This window comes from Glycine soja, chromosome 19, assembly GCF_004193775.1.
Source record: "Glycine soja cultivar W05 chromosome 19, ASM419377v2, whole genome shotgun sequence".
NCBI lineage: Eukaryota > Viridiplantae > Streptophyta > Magnoliopsida > Fabales > Fabaceae > Glycine > Glycine soja.
The window spans coordinates 34,695,644-34,710,922 of record NC_041020.1 but is presented as its reverse complement, the minus strand read 5'-3'; the positions used below and the strand labels follow the sequence as shown (position 1 = coordinate 34,710,922).

The following is a 15,279-nucleotide window of genomic DNA, read 5'->3' as shown; positions in this document are numbered from 1 at the left end:
ACTTTGAGCCATTTGGTTGAATGTCAAGTGTTGAGCATGATGAAAGGTTAGAATTGAGTTTATCAGGATCCCAAATACAATGCCAATGAACTGGTTTAGATGTCCAACTTAAGCTTTATCTAAGATTCATGATGCTCTTGTAGTGATTCTCTCTTTGTATATAATTAAGCTTCAATGGAAATGGATTAGGTACTTATCAAGGTACTCTAACACTTAAGTTAGCAAGAATTTTAGCAAAATAATGATAAAGATAATAATGTGTATCTAACACTACCGATGATGGTCATATTTATAATGACACCCTGAGATAGATTGAGATGGATGGTTTAGTGCCCAATGCCCTTATGGGAAGTATTTGCCTATTTGAGAGTAAATTGCTTTTAGTTTATCCCTACTCAAGGTATACTCCCATGCTCCAGGATGCATCAAACTTGCCTTAAAATTGAGTCACTTGTAGTGAACTTCAATCCATACACTCTTGAGATATTAACATTTTGGGCTAGGGTGGTCCAATTCAATAGGTTGGACATTCGATTTGGAATAAATATTTACAACGTAGATATCATAATGTTTATGTTGATAATACTTATTTATGTATGACTTTCTCAAGATGACAAATACAAGTGAAGCATTTGCACTCACCCATCCTTTCTTATCATCCTTACCTTCAACCAAACAAAAGAACATCTATTTTATACTCGTATCAACTAATCTCCATGTAAAAATGTAAGATCAATTATATTACTTTTCTTATTAATATCTTAAAACTCGTACTAGTCATCAACTTGATCAAGATACTAGGTCAATATTAAATACACGACTCAGTAATTATTAAAAATATTAAATATATTCATAATATACCTATTTCATTAAAAATATTAAATATATTCATGATATACATATTTCATTTTTGTAAATTTTATTAAATCTCATACGATTTAAAAATCCAATAAAATCACAACATATATTAACATAATTATACTAATATTAAAATTGTTCGTGGTAATAATTGCCACGCCTGAAAGTATGGCTAATTTTCATGACTAAGGAAGTAGTGAAAAATTTAATGTTGAAATTGAAATAAGAGAACCATGATCCTTCATCTTTGTTTATGTCCCAACTTTATCATGTGGGTTTCATACGCAAATTTCACCATAAAGGATCCTACATTTTATTTAATAAATACTTGAATGTATACCTGTACACATGCATGTTTGTATCTAAATGTATTCTTCCGTTTACATAATATAATAAATTCATCATACCAAATGATCCTATATCACATTACTTAATTACTAGTGACTAATATAACAGATTTATTCCCCAAATAATTTAATTGTCATGATAAAAACTCATGTGCAATGACACCAGAGCATGTTGTAGTCGATGTTGGCTGGGCACAACGAACGATGCAAAGGATTGGGTGCGACGACATTCATGTTTCATGTTTACGCAAAACAATGTCGTTTTAAGCTTTTTGAAGAAAAAAAGATTAAAAATGAACAAACCTAATTTGAGTTCATACAATTCCTTGGTTTCTTGTCCCAATTGGTTCATACATGGTCACATGAGTGGGTTAGACTGGCTGCACCACCAGTTCCCAGTTCGATTGGTTCAACCGAGTTGTCAGACAAATCCCTCGACATAAATATTTAAGCACGAAGTTTTTCTTAGTCCTAAGACATATGCATCTAGTGTTTTTATTTTATTCTTTTTAAAAGTCTCATATTAATCCAGCATGATAAAGGGTGACACTTTCAGGAGCCACTTGTCCCCTCTGGATTTCCTTTGGGTCGGCCCAAAGTGTGAGGTGGCCCAAGTCCAAAGAAAGAAATATCTCACACTCCTCCTCGAAAACAAAAGAGCATTGAGTAAGAACAACAAGAGCACATGCAGCGCCAAAAAAGCGAGGAAACATCTTTTCCACCTCGTCCATTTCTCTCTCACTTGAGATTTTGCGTCTCTTCCTTCCCACCTTCACCTTCACCCCATGTTTATCGTGTGCACTTCTCCATCACATTACTATTAATTATTAACCTTCTTCCCTTAACCCATCATCACCACTCACCATGTTGCCATGCGACTACTGCGACTCCAAACCCGCCTTACTCTTCTGCCGAGCTGATTCCGCTAAACTCTGTTTAGTTTGCGACCAGCACGTGCACGCCGCCAACGCCCTCTCCCTCAAGCACGTGCGCTTCCAGATTTGCGACTCCTGCAAGTCCGACACCGCCGTCCTCCGCTGCTCCACCCACAACCTCGTCCTCTGTCACAACTGCGACGTGGACGCCCACGGTGCCGACGCTTCATCCCTCCACCACCACCACCACCACCGCCGCCGCCTCCACGGCCTCTCCGGCTGTCCCTCCGTCCCGGAGATCGCCTCCGCGCTGGGCCTTGATTTCCGGGCCCAGGAGCCCGTGGTCCCCACCGCCGCCTCCCGCGATGAGGTCTATGAGCAGGTGCTGGAAATTGCGCGCCAGAGGAACAACGGCCTCGGCGCCGAACAACTCAAGCTCGACGACTCACCCGGAAACGACGTCGTTGTTGTTGTTGACGAGATGCTGATTCAGCAGACGCCGTTCACCTCCTTGCTTATGTTGCAGAATTCTGAATCTGAGTTTGACGCTAGAAAAAGTAACGATAACAACGGTTACGGAACCGAGGCATGGGATCTTCACTGGAATTATAATAACCCCGCGTATCAGCCTCCTCAGGTTTGCAATTTACCTTCCAAATTTTATAAAAATAATTTTTTTTTTACCATGTTATATGATATTGGTACATGACTAATTTTCTCGGAGAATCTGATTTTTTTCTTCACTCCCAATCACACTTTTTTCCGTCCAGAACCCGAGACCATTAATAACTCGAGTTTTTTTTTTTTTTTTTTGAAATTTGATTACTTAATTGCAATGTGAATGGATAATGAATAGCTTAGAGGTGGAAGGTTGCATTGTGTTGTAATTTTGGTAGCTATCTCACTTTCGTTTTCTTTTTACATACATGATTGAGGAAATCTATGTGGGCACGAACAACTTCCTTTTCACATTTACACCATTCCTATTTGGGAATTTTTTTTTTTTAAAAAAAAAAGCTGAATCAAGCAACCTTTGAAAATGATTTTTCAGTTTTACTTGGGTTTGTTTGAGTTTTTATCTTTGTCCTTAATATGGCCGTTTTATGTAACACTCAATCGGTTGAATTTATTATGGCGTACTGGTTCAACCAACGTCCTGGCACGTTTAAATATGGAAGAGTTGGTTAAGACGTAAAAATTATGCCATAATTAGTGCTGACTTTTCTTCCCTGCAGGTGTGGGATTTTCAATTACAAAAATCAACAGATTGCAATGAACCAAGAGTTGTAACATTTGATGGTCTAGAAGTTCCAAAATTGTTTCAGGATGTGCACAACATGAATTACTCAACAATTGGTGATGATATTGATATTCTATCAAGAAATGTAAGCCATTTCTTGGTGCTTAATGGTTTTCAATTTTTGCCATGTGCGCTTTTGAGCTTGATGTATTGCGAGTTACCAATTCTCTGCCACTGAATTGAAACCAGTTCACTTGTGTTACTATAATTTACAAATGACAGGCATGTTCAAGAAGCTATAGTCTACTACTTGTCTCTTTTTATAAAGTTAAGAGTCATTGGATTGCAACTGTTTGTGGGATGTGATGAAATGGTTTCGAATGGGTGATGCCAAGGTATATATTGGTTGACGGTTGTGTATCATTGATTCGGGCTCTCTAAGGATGTCGATGGAGTATGCGAATGCTCTATAGGGTTCTTTGTCTTCCAATCATTTAGAGAAATATTGAGATTCTGACACACCTTAAGTATAATGAACCTTTGGATTTCTTTTTTAAACGAAATCAATGTTGAAAAAGAAAGTTGCAGTAGGATTGGGTTAGTGGCTTTGAAATCTGTACATACTGACAAAACTGTGGGCCTTCATAGCTTTGATTAAGTGTACAGAGTTCACATGGGGAGGGACAATAGAGGACGGAAGAATTTAATTGCTAAAGATGCAGAGCCTTCCAACAGTTGCATCCCTATCCATATTATTTAAAAGCCAAAGATGCAATCATGCTTCTCATTCTCAAGTGTGAGATGATACAGAGTATATGATTGTATGTGATAACCACTATCTCCATGTGTTCACATGGGTAATTTGCTTACAATTTATGGTGTTATGACCTGTTATGCAATGATTGCAGTAAAGTTCCCATATGATTTGGCCCTTCCCCTTCCCATTCATTATATGTCAGATGTTTCTATTTTATGTTTGGTTTTAACTTTTATCGGTAGAGAAACTGTGAATAATAAATTATTAATCTTTACAAAAATTGCAGAATCAATCGGATCAGTCATCATCAAGCCATGCAAAGAGGAAAGAAGAGAGCAACAAAAAAGCTAGAGGTGGGTTATCATCAGAGTCCACATTGTTTGAATCCATACCGTATAGTGGCACCAACAATGTCGTTGTCATGGAGCATCTTGTGGGTGGGAATGAGAATGTTAGCACCTTAAAAGCCAGGGTTAGTTTGCAAGAGTTGGCTAAGAATAGAGGGGATGCCATGTTACGCTATAAGGAGAAGAAGAAAACGCGAAGGTATGTTTCCTTTTAATATTGAGTAAATAGTCTATACACTGTCAGCGTAAAAAAAAATTGTGGGTCATCTAATCATATATTAACATTAACAAACTTGTCAACAAGTTTGTTAATTTTAATAATAATCACCTTAAAAGTCATACTTATCATGATTTCTAATTAATTGATAATATAAAAAAATTTATACGTAATATTTTCACATGTGGCAAATGCAAGTGAATATATTATACAGAAACCCATCTATCTATACATGCAGGCAATATGCACCTCATTTTATTTTGAGAAAGATTACATTGTATCTTTATTTTGAAGTATCTGTGTCAAACTTTGCACAGGTACGACAAGCACATTCGCTATGAATCAAGGAAGGCCAGGGCTGATACTAGAAAAAGGGTGAGAGGGAGATTTGTGAAGGCAAGTGATGTTCAAGCATGATGAGTGCGTCTTCAGAAATCTCATCCGAGTTCAATGCTCTTGTGTGTGTACATAAGTTACACTATCAGAGAAATATGGATATAGTATAGTTTTCATGAACTCACTGAGCATTGATATTGGTTGATTGATTTGAATCTTTTTTGGTAGATGATTTATTTGAATTTTTGTTTGTTACATTATGTGGGAAGAGGTTTTTTCGTGTGAGATTCTCACATAAGAGGGTGATATATATAAGAGAGACACCGACAATAAATTGGTGAAATTCTGTTGTAATTTGTCGGGTTATGGTAAAAGTCTCTTGTGTCTCAATCTCTTTCCACGTAATAAGGTCACGTGGAAATCTCACATAAAATAATCTGTTCTCCCACTTCTATTTCCACATTTCAGCTTAGGAATAAAAAAAATGAAATGAACTGAATTCAACTTCAAAATCTCACTTTTGAACAGTCGTGATGTTGTTCATACCAATAAAAAAAAGTCATGCGATGTTACCTCTCACCTAAACGATACAAATCTTCTATAAACCTGTTAAAAATGCGGCCAGGACTTCTGAAGTATAATAATTATTAATAAGTTGTAGATTTAAATAAAAATTGGAAGCTGTCTTATTAACATTAGTATGGGGTATTGTACATTAATTTATAAAGAAGTTTCTTTTAATAAACTCTTATCAAACTATGATTAAAAAAATGCTTAGATGCACAAACACAAAAAGACGTATATAGAAAAGCATTTATGAACAAAAGTCAGTTTCTTAAGTGAATTTTAGTATGTTATTGGATTCTAATTAAGGCTGCATGGTGTTCGGCTTTTCCTTATTGTTATTTTATTGGGCAATACTTCGATTTTTTTTTTAGAAAAAAGGATTTTGTATTTTGGGTGACTTCTCAAGTACAATAATTTGTAAATATTTATTAGTTTGTAATTTATATTTTCCCAACTTATTTCTTAATTTTCAATATTACTTAGCGCCCTAAAGTTAGTATTAAACTCAAAATGTTATAATAACAATTAGAATCAGGCTCAATAAGTCTAAACTCATAGATAAGTCAGGAAAAAAAGTGTAATATTTTTCACTTTTCAGAGGGATTTAGTAATATAAAAGAAGTTTAAGAAAGGAAATTTAAGTATAAAATTATCAACCATAAACTTCTCCATAAGTACTTTTAAAAGAAAAAAATAAGAAAAAAATGAGTTTTTTTATAAGCTAAAATTAACTTATACATAAGTTAATTTGTAAAAGTTATCTTATATTAGTTTTTTTAAAAGATGATTTTTAATTTATGCATAAGTCATTTTTTTCTTATGAAGAAGTTTATTTTATTTTCTTTCTATTAGAGATATTTATGAAAAAGTTTATTCAAACATACTACAAAAATATAAAGTGTAATTTATTATAGAATTAATTGCAGAGTAGTTTAGATGGAATTGAGTTCGCGATAAAGCAAGGCAAAACATCCATAGTTATGGAGGAAAATATAATGATACATATAAAACTTGTGAGGTTCGATGTAAGGAAACAAAATATTTATCAATTATGTGACATCATGTTAATGGGAAAAAATCATATTATTAAAAGAATTACCGATGATTTGATTAATTCAATCACGAATTTGGTCTAAGAACCAAATTTAAAGCATTGAATCTATTGCTTACCAAAAAATTATGAAAGTGGATCCTTGCAAGACTAGATCTATGACTAGTAGTATTAGAGATTGGAACAAAACAGTTGTTTTTACCAATTCAAATGTGAACCATATCAAATATTGGTGTTAGGTGTGTAGTTTGGAGTTTGGACCCGGCTTCATAAATCTGCGGTCAAATGGACCAAGTCATATAACTATATAAGTGCCTGTTTAGATGAGTCAAAAAAGCTCGTTTATACTTGTCGCTAAACGTGTTAATTGTTATAAACAAGCGCACCTTTTTGTTGAAAACTTTTTATTTTCTCTAGTTGCGGGTATGTCTCATTTATTGTTGTATCATTTTGAGTTTAATATAATTTCCATTCGCCCCTCCCCCAAAAAGACATGCTAATTGTTAACCCATAAAAGATATGCACATATACTAATTTTTGTTTCTTTATAAATTACTAATTTTTGACCTTTTTAACAGTTTGTTTATATATATATATATAAAAGGTGATTTTTATGTAATTTTTTTTTTATATAAACAAGAATCATCCCAAAAAAATGTAGGTATTTTTTTGTATTGAATTGTTTATGGTGATGCATAATAAATAAAGCATCCCAAAATAAGTCAATATAATAAAATAAAGATAACAAAAATCAATTGAGTTATTATGTAATAAAGTATGTATTGAAGTTAAAAATAGGCCTCATAATTATTTATGTCTATTTTGTTTTTTTTTAAATGACTATAAATTGTCCAAACATATTTGTAATTCTTCAACTATTCTCACATGTCCAAAATATCTTATAAAAGAAAATGTAAATAAAATTAATTCAATATAGTGAAGTTGATAATAAACTATTCATCAAATAATTTAAATGAATTTAATTTTTATAACAATTTTACATGATGATATAACATAATGTATACTTAATATATATATATATATATATATATATAAAAGAATACATGATAAATTATATTTTGAAGTTTAACAAAATGAAAACTTTTGTCATAGCATACTTTTTATATAAAAGATGTCAAAGTTTTAATCTTACATTTTCCTAAAATGAAAAATCAATATTGAAGAGTACGAAAAAATAATATGCTAATAAATATTAAAAAATAGATAAAAATATATGATAGAAAATAACAAATAGTAGCCGCACTTGATTTAAATTTAAAAGACTTTTCCATATTATCATTTGAAGTCATATTTAAATTATCTTAGTTAACAAAAATATTTTTGTTAATAGGTTTTCATTACAAAAGATAGAAAATATTTATTATTAAAAAAAATTATTTAATTTTCATTAATATATCTTTGTTACCCAAATATTTTTTTTTCTATCATATATTTTTTAATTTTATTTTACCATTATACTATAAAGATACAATAGAATCTGTTAATTTAAACGTATATTATATATTAACATCATGTCATTTATAATTATATTTATATATTTCAATTTACATTCATTATATCTTTAATTATGGTTGATTGACATGATGCCTATTCAAAATTTTGACAACTTCCAATATGAGAAATATAATAAACACTGCTAAAATTATGATCCTTTATTTTTGACACAAAAATAATATGAAATTATGACCATTAATAAACATTTTTATTTAAATTAAATTTTCACATAAAAAGTGACAAATATTAAAAATTATGCTATATTTTTTGTCCGTCAATTGACACGAAATTATGCTTTTACATATAAATTTTTAATTTTTATTATCACATTCAAGTTTTATATTTTATATAAAATATTTTTATAAAAACTTTAATTGTACAATTATATGATTCGAAATAAATATGATTGACTTATCATAAATTTATCACTCTTTTTTTACTAAATAGATTTACTATTCTAAAAACTAAAGAAATATTTATATAAATTTAGTGTGTAATTTTCATTTTTTAATTTTTAATCTAATTAAAATAATTTTGCATAATCATAAGTTTTTCACTTTAAAGTGTAAAAAAATGATTAGGATTTACTATTCTTATACATAAAATTACTATTATAAAAAAAACTCTGTTTACTATGATTGTCTAATAAGAATCTTTCAGTATAATATTGAAAATTAGTAAAATATTTTATAAATCTTTACTTTTAATTCAAAATTTAATCCAACAATATGATTTATCTTAATAAAAAAAATTAACATAACATTTCACATTTTGAATTAATTTATTTCTTAAATTAAAGTTTGCAAATATTAAATAAGTTAACGGTTTTGAAAATATTGAATTAAATGAATGCCTTAAATATGATATAATGATACATTATTAAGCATTAAATATCAATTAAATGATACAATTTAAATTACATGATACTATGATACAAATAAGAATAAAGCTTTTCGTCAAAATAAATTCTATTAATAATATCATAAATTCAATTTTTAAAATATTTATGGTTATAAATGTAGAAGAATGGATTCTAATTCAAAATTTCCATTAATTTATACTAATTACAATTAAGTCAAAATTAATTTATGAAAAATGAATTAGAAAGTTTATAAATATTAAATTAAATTTGAATAAATCAATTTTAAAGTTTAAAGATTTTAGAGTTAAAATTTTGAGTTTCTAAATGCTAACACATTTTAATGTTTTTATTCTAATGAATTAAAAATAAAGAATTGATCTCTTTAACACATAAAATTAAATTTGTAAAATATATTTTTTATAAATATTTTATGATGTATTTTTTTAGGGAACTTAGAAATTATCATTATTTTTTTAAAATTATGTATTGAGTTGGTGTCAATTAAATTTCCACATGAAACAATAAAAGTATTAGAACTTATGCTAAATTTTTTGCACCACTTATAACGAAATTAGACATGAATTTAGCAATCAATAAAAATTTGGAAACGCTTATACCTAATGTATTTATAATTTTTTTTAAATTGAAATTTTTTTATTTGAATTTTTATTACAATAAATTGAGTTTTTTCTTTTTTATTTTGATTTATAATTAGTTATATTTCCTTATCAAAAGTACAAATATCTTTAATATTAAACATTATCAAAATGACAACAAATAATCAATAATTCGAAGTTTTAATTATTCATGATGCATTTTTTGTATTTTCGATTAAATTTTTAAATTTATAATCAAAATATATAGCACAAATTATTAAAGGTTTGGACCCTTAACCGTAAATGTAGAATAGGTTTCTAAACTTATATAAGATTATTTTATAATAATTTTAAATGTGAAATTATTTGATTCAAAATATAAAGATTATGTTAAATAATTTAAATTAAAATTAAAATTTTAAAATATTTATTTATTCGATCAATTACAAATTTTCAATTCATTATTTTAATACTTTTATGGAACCTACCTTGAAAAATATTAAGAAAATCGAAATAAAACTTTTCCCTCACCCATATACAGGAGAACGCATGAAAAATAATAAAAAATATAAAACAAAATGAATACAACATATAAAACAAATTGAAATCTGAACTTAATGTGTACAGGTTAACACATCACATAAAAGATAATAATTTTTTTAAAAGACAAATCTTATCTAATAGACCTACTAATTTTTTAAAACATGAATAAATAAAAGAAAGAATTACTGAAACAAACTAAAATAATAACAAATAAACTAATTTTGTGTGTGCATTTGAGCATTATTTTAAAGTCAATGCCTGTTACATAATAATAATGAAAAACTAAAATCAAAAAAATTAATTTACTCTTCTATTTAATCATTTTCACATATAGTTACCTCTCAAATCTATTAGAGACAAACACATACCCCATCATCGTTAGAGGATCTTCTCCTCCATACATCCTTGAACAAAACAACTTTTGCCATAGCTGATTCCACACAACTGTCTTCATCACCATCAATCAAAGATGAATGCATATAACTCTTATCTATTTAATAGTTAACCACAAATTATCAAAGTTCTTCCAATAGGTTTTAACCAAATTACCATAAATGAAATTTTGAAAGTAGATGTATGTATTCACATTTATATAATGTGTATTAACAGAAAGATCATATAGTGATTTATCTCTTGTGTTCCTTTGGTGGTTGTTTCTGGAAGAGGAAACCATCACAATTATTCAATTTGACAATTAAAAACAAAATCACACCGATTAGGCATGAGAAATTTGAGAAGAAAAGAAGAGGAAGAAAAAAAGAAGACTCATGGTCATGGTGGCCAACAATAGAGACAACAAGCCCCTAACTTTGCTTTTGATTGACTGAAAATTGAAAATCGAAAGTATAATACAAAAGCATGTGATTATTGTTACCACTAAGTGTGAAGTCAAAAATAAAAAGTATAGATATGATGTAAGAAAAGAAGAAAATCATTAGGCTTTGTTCCCTATCTTTGTCACATTCCAATTGCAAATACAAAGTTGGAAACTTCAAATCCTTCCCCCTCTTTAAACGCCTTTATCACCTCCTCTTCCTTCTCTTCCATTTCTGCTTCTTGTAATGAATAATTTACATCAAAACTCGATGAACCTACCATTGTTAGGTATCATCCTTTAAAAAACCAACAACAAATAAACCTTGCTCTTCTATTTTTTCTTTCTTACTCTTCAAAAGATGACAATTAACTTTCTCATAGAAGTCTTTTGCAGGATATCATGTGTTTAAACAGAATAAAAATATAATGCAACATAAAATTAGAAATTATTATTCTGTCACAATTTCCAAAATGGTGTATATTGAAATATAGAAAATCAAACAATGGTATGAATTAAAATCACTAATTTTTATTATTGATTAAAACCGCTAATTAATGTATCATCAATGTGAATAATTAATTTCTCTATTAATTTAAATTACTCTCCTTTAAAATAAAAATATTTTGATTAAATTTTTTCCACACAATTACTAATTTAACTCCATTTATGAGGCAAAATGACATTTACAAAAATATCCCCACCCACTTCCTTTTATATATATAAAAATTTTACTTGTAGGTTGCTTAAAATAGTTCGCATGGAACCTTATATATCTTTCTTTTTTAGTTTTTCTTACTCTAAATATACTTAATACAAACTTTTAATAAGGATTTTAATTACTACCTTTGGACCAAAACTATTGACGTCTAATGTTAATGTACACAGTTTAAAAAAATATATAATACTACTTATAAACCACATATTTAATCTAAAATATTCTCATTTAATATCTATGATGGAATCCATTGTGGAATAAATCATAATTATTAAACAAGGATATATGAAAAGAAAATAATTAAGGAGACTTGGAAGATGTAAAACATCAATAGTTTTAGAAGTAAAATAAGAAGCTAAAACATCAATAATTTTAGTTAGAAAATAGCAATTATAACTTAATTATTTTTTTAAAATTTTATTCGAGTAATTAAGTTGATTCATAAACCTCAAAATATAAATTGTTTACTCTATAAGATTTCACATACCAACTCATGTGGACTAATACTAACTTGACTCTCCTAGTCTCCTTAAGAGTTGAACCCATGTCCTCACTATATATTGCACCCACTCTCAACACTTTTTTTTTTACAGTAAAGACTGGAATTCATTCAACTGAAATAGAGTTATTTACATCACTCTGCAAAGAAGAGTAGATTTAGAATATTTCAAATTTTGATCTCCCCATAATGGTAGGAAGACCCAAGTATGTCATCGAGGTTTCCATTGCCTTAAGACCAAGGATCCTTTGGAGCTAGATTTATCGTAGGCACGTTTTTGCTGCAGGACAACTTGGATTTGTGGAGGTTTATCTTCTAACCAAATGCTTCCTCATACTTCCTCAAAATTATACCAAAAGAGACAGAACACAAAAGGGGGAGGGGTTGTGTAAATTTTTCACAGTTACTATGAATTTTAGAACTTTGCCTTGACCATTATTGTAGGAAGCAATTTTATTTTAACCATTTTTCTATGAAGGCATGCTATATTTTATTTTTTTTTATAATTTTTTTACAATGAACTTTTGTAAAATTGGGTCCTATAAATTGGCCACTGTAGGAAGCAATTTGCACAGTTTTCACATTCTTATCCTTATTCTCATTTTCATTCTCGGATTCTCCAATTCCAATTTTAAATCTTGTTTTATTTGTTCCTTGTCATATGGATTCAAATCAATTTAATTGACAAACTTATATGAATTTTTTGCAAAATTACAAATAACCTCCTTCAAACGAAAATCCGCAACATCTTTCTTCGTTGTTTCCTTACATGTCACTACCACTTCCATCAATGAGCAAAAATTCTCATATTCCTCCTTATTTCATCCCCTACTTTTCAATTGAAGAGGACAAACTTTTCATTAGTTCGTGGATTAATGTCTCACTCGATTCAATCGTCGGTGATGATAAAAAATTAGAGGCTTTTTGGAAAAGGATTGTAGAAAATTACACCACACATCGTGACAATTTAATTGAGAGATCCAACAATCAACTGAAATCTTGATGGCAAAAAATTCACAATGTTGTTCAAAAGTTCAACGGTTGTTACAAGCAAGCTGTTACTTTCAAAAAAAGTGGTTACACGCAGAACGATGTGATGATTAATGCATATGCTATTTGGAAGGACGACAAAAAAAAAAGGATTTCGCTTTAAAACATGCATGGCGGTTGTTAAGACATCAACCTAGATGGTTAGAACAATGCAAAAAAGTTCCTTCGAAAAGAACATAGCTGAATGAAAATTGGAATTACTCATCGTCATCTACTCCAGAGACACCGATTAATGTTTCTAAAAATGACACTCCTACACCACTGGCTCGCCTAATGGGACAAAATACAACCAAAAGGAGGCTCAAAGTAAAAGGAACATCTTCTTCTAAACCGGTTGTGGACTTGTCTGCCATTGAAAAAGAAATGAAGGAAAGAAATGTTGTCCAAAAACAAATAACAGAGATAATGGAGTCTGATAACGTCATGAAGTTGTACGATATTCTTATAAATGACATGTCTAACATGACTGAAGATCAACGCAAGAAACACGAAATCACTTGTAATTATATTTTAAAGAAGTTTAGTAGTTAGTGTTTATGTTTTAAATTATTGTTGATTAGTTGTCTGCCTAAGTTTGTTTTTAATTAGTTTTTTATTAGTTTAGTAGTTTGTTTTTTATGTGTTAAGTTATCAGTGATTATGTTATAACACATTTTCAATTAGTTGAGTGATGAAGTTTATTTTTAATTAGACAAGTTATTTGTTAATGCATAAATTTTAAGTTGTTATAAAAACTAGTTGTTACATAAACTAGCCGTTGTTGATGATGCTATTTAATTGTTTAGTTTCTTTTCATTCATGCAATACTTTCTTCTTCAAAATTCTTGTGTCTTTTTCTACTCCCACTCAGTCATAAAATGGCCCGAAACTCTGACTTCGATAGAGTTTGGCAGCATATTATTGATGAAGCACTTAAAGACAACACATATGAAGAAATCATGAGATATTTATGTTAGTTGCAACAACAAGTAAAGAGTAGCAATCAACCTAGACGAATACGAAGAAACATAAATCGCAACCATGAAGACGAACATAGTCGCTTGATGAATGACTACTTCTCTAAAAATTGCGTATGTACAGAGAGTCAATTTTGACGGAGGTTCCGACTACGAAAGTAGTTGTTCCTTTGAATTGTAGAAACTCTCAATAATTGTTATCCATATTTCCAAATGAGATATGATGCATTTGGTAGAAGGGGTCTTTCACTTTTACAGAAGTGCACTACAACAATTCGTATATTGGCATACGGTTCCCCTTTCGATAGTGTGGATGAGTATGTCAGAATTGGTGAAAGCACTGTAGTTGAATGCTTAAAAGATTTTGTAAAGGGTGTGAATGAGGCATTTGGAGATGAGTATCTAAGAAGGCTTAACAACAACGACATCAATCGCCTACTACAAATTGGAGAGACACATGAGTTTCTAGGTATGGTGGGTTCTATTGATTACATGCATTGAGAATGAAAAAATTGTCCAGTTGCATGGCAAAGACAATATCGTAGAAGTAATCATCGGAAACCCACAATAATACTTGAGACTGTCAAGCCACAAGACTTGTGGATTTTACATGCATATTTCGAAGTTGCAAGTTCAAACAATGATATTAATGTGTTTAATGACATTTTGCAAGGTCGAGCTCCTCTAGTACTATTTACAATTAATGAACCACACAATATGGGGTACTATCTTGCAGATGACATTTATTCTGATTGAGCCACATTAGTGAAGAGCATCCCAATGCCACAGGAAGAGAAAAAAAAGTTATTTGCAAAATGTCAAGAAGCAGCAAGAAAGGATGTGGTCCATCGCGTAATTGACAAATAGGTACCATGAAGAACATAATCTTGACATACATTATATTGCATAACATGATTGTTGAAGACGAACGAGATACATACAATGATATTGATCTTGGCATACTTATATTGCATAACATTAATGTTGATTATGATCATATTGATGAAGAGATTTTAAACATTGACGTATTTCATGGTACCCATCCTGACTTTGTTGCATACCTACAAACAAGACATATATGCATACAGGAGGAGTTCATCAATAACTTCAATTATACTTTGTGGAACATAT

At 29.9% G+C, this 15,279-nt stretch overlaps 1 protein-coding gene and 1 pseudogene across 1 annotated transcript; both read left to right on the top strand.

The window, feature by feature from the left end:
* The first annotated feature begins 1,868 nt into the window (after window positions 1–1,868).
* LOC114398967 (zinc finger protein CONSTANS-LIKE 13-like) lies at window positions 1,869–5,425 on the top strand. The gene is made up of 4 exons (XM_028361057.1): window positions 1,869–2,717; window positions 3,316–3,465; window positions 4,364–4,623; window positions 4,959–5,425. Exons 1-4 carry the CDS (start codon window positions 2,070–2,072, stop codon window positions 5,056–5,058), a joined length of 1,158 nt encoding a protein of 385 aa, XP_028216858.1. The 5' UTR covers window positions 1,869–2,069; the 3' UTR covers window positions 5,059–5,425.
* An 8,172-nt stretch (window positions 5,426–13,597) lies between these two features.
* Window positions 13,598–14,904, top strand: LOC114398779 (annotated as a pseudogene).
* Window positions 14,905–15,279: the final 375 nt, after the last annotated feature.

Excerpts from the sequence above, each read along its gene's own strand:
- LOC114398967 (XM_028361057.1), top strand. The coding sequence starts at position 2,070 with ATGTTGCCATGCGACTACTGCGACTCCAAACCCGCCTTACTCTTCTGC. Across the intron at positions 2,718-3,315 it reads CCGCGTATCAGCCTCCTCAG|GTGTGGGATTTTCAATTACA; the intron begins GTTTGCAATTTA and ends TCTTCCCTGCAG. Across the intron at positions 4,624-4,958 it reads GAGAAGAAGAAAACGCGAAG|GTACGACAAGCACATTCGCT; the intron begins GTATGTTTCCTT and ends AACTTTGCACAG.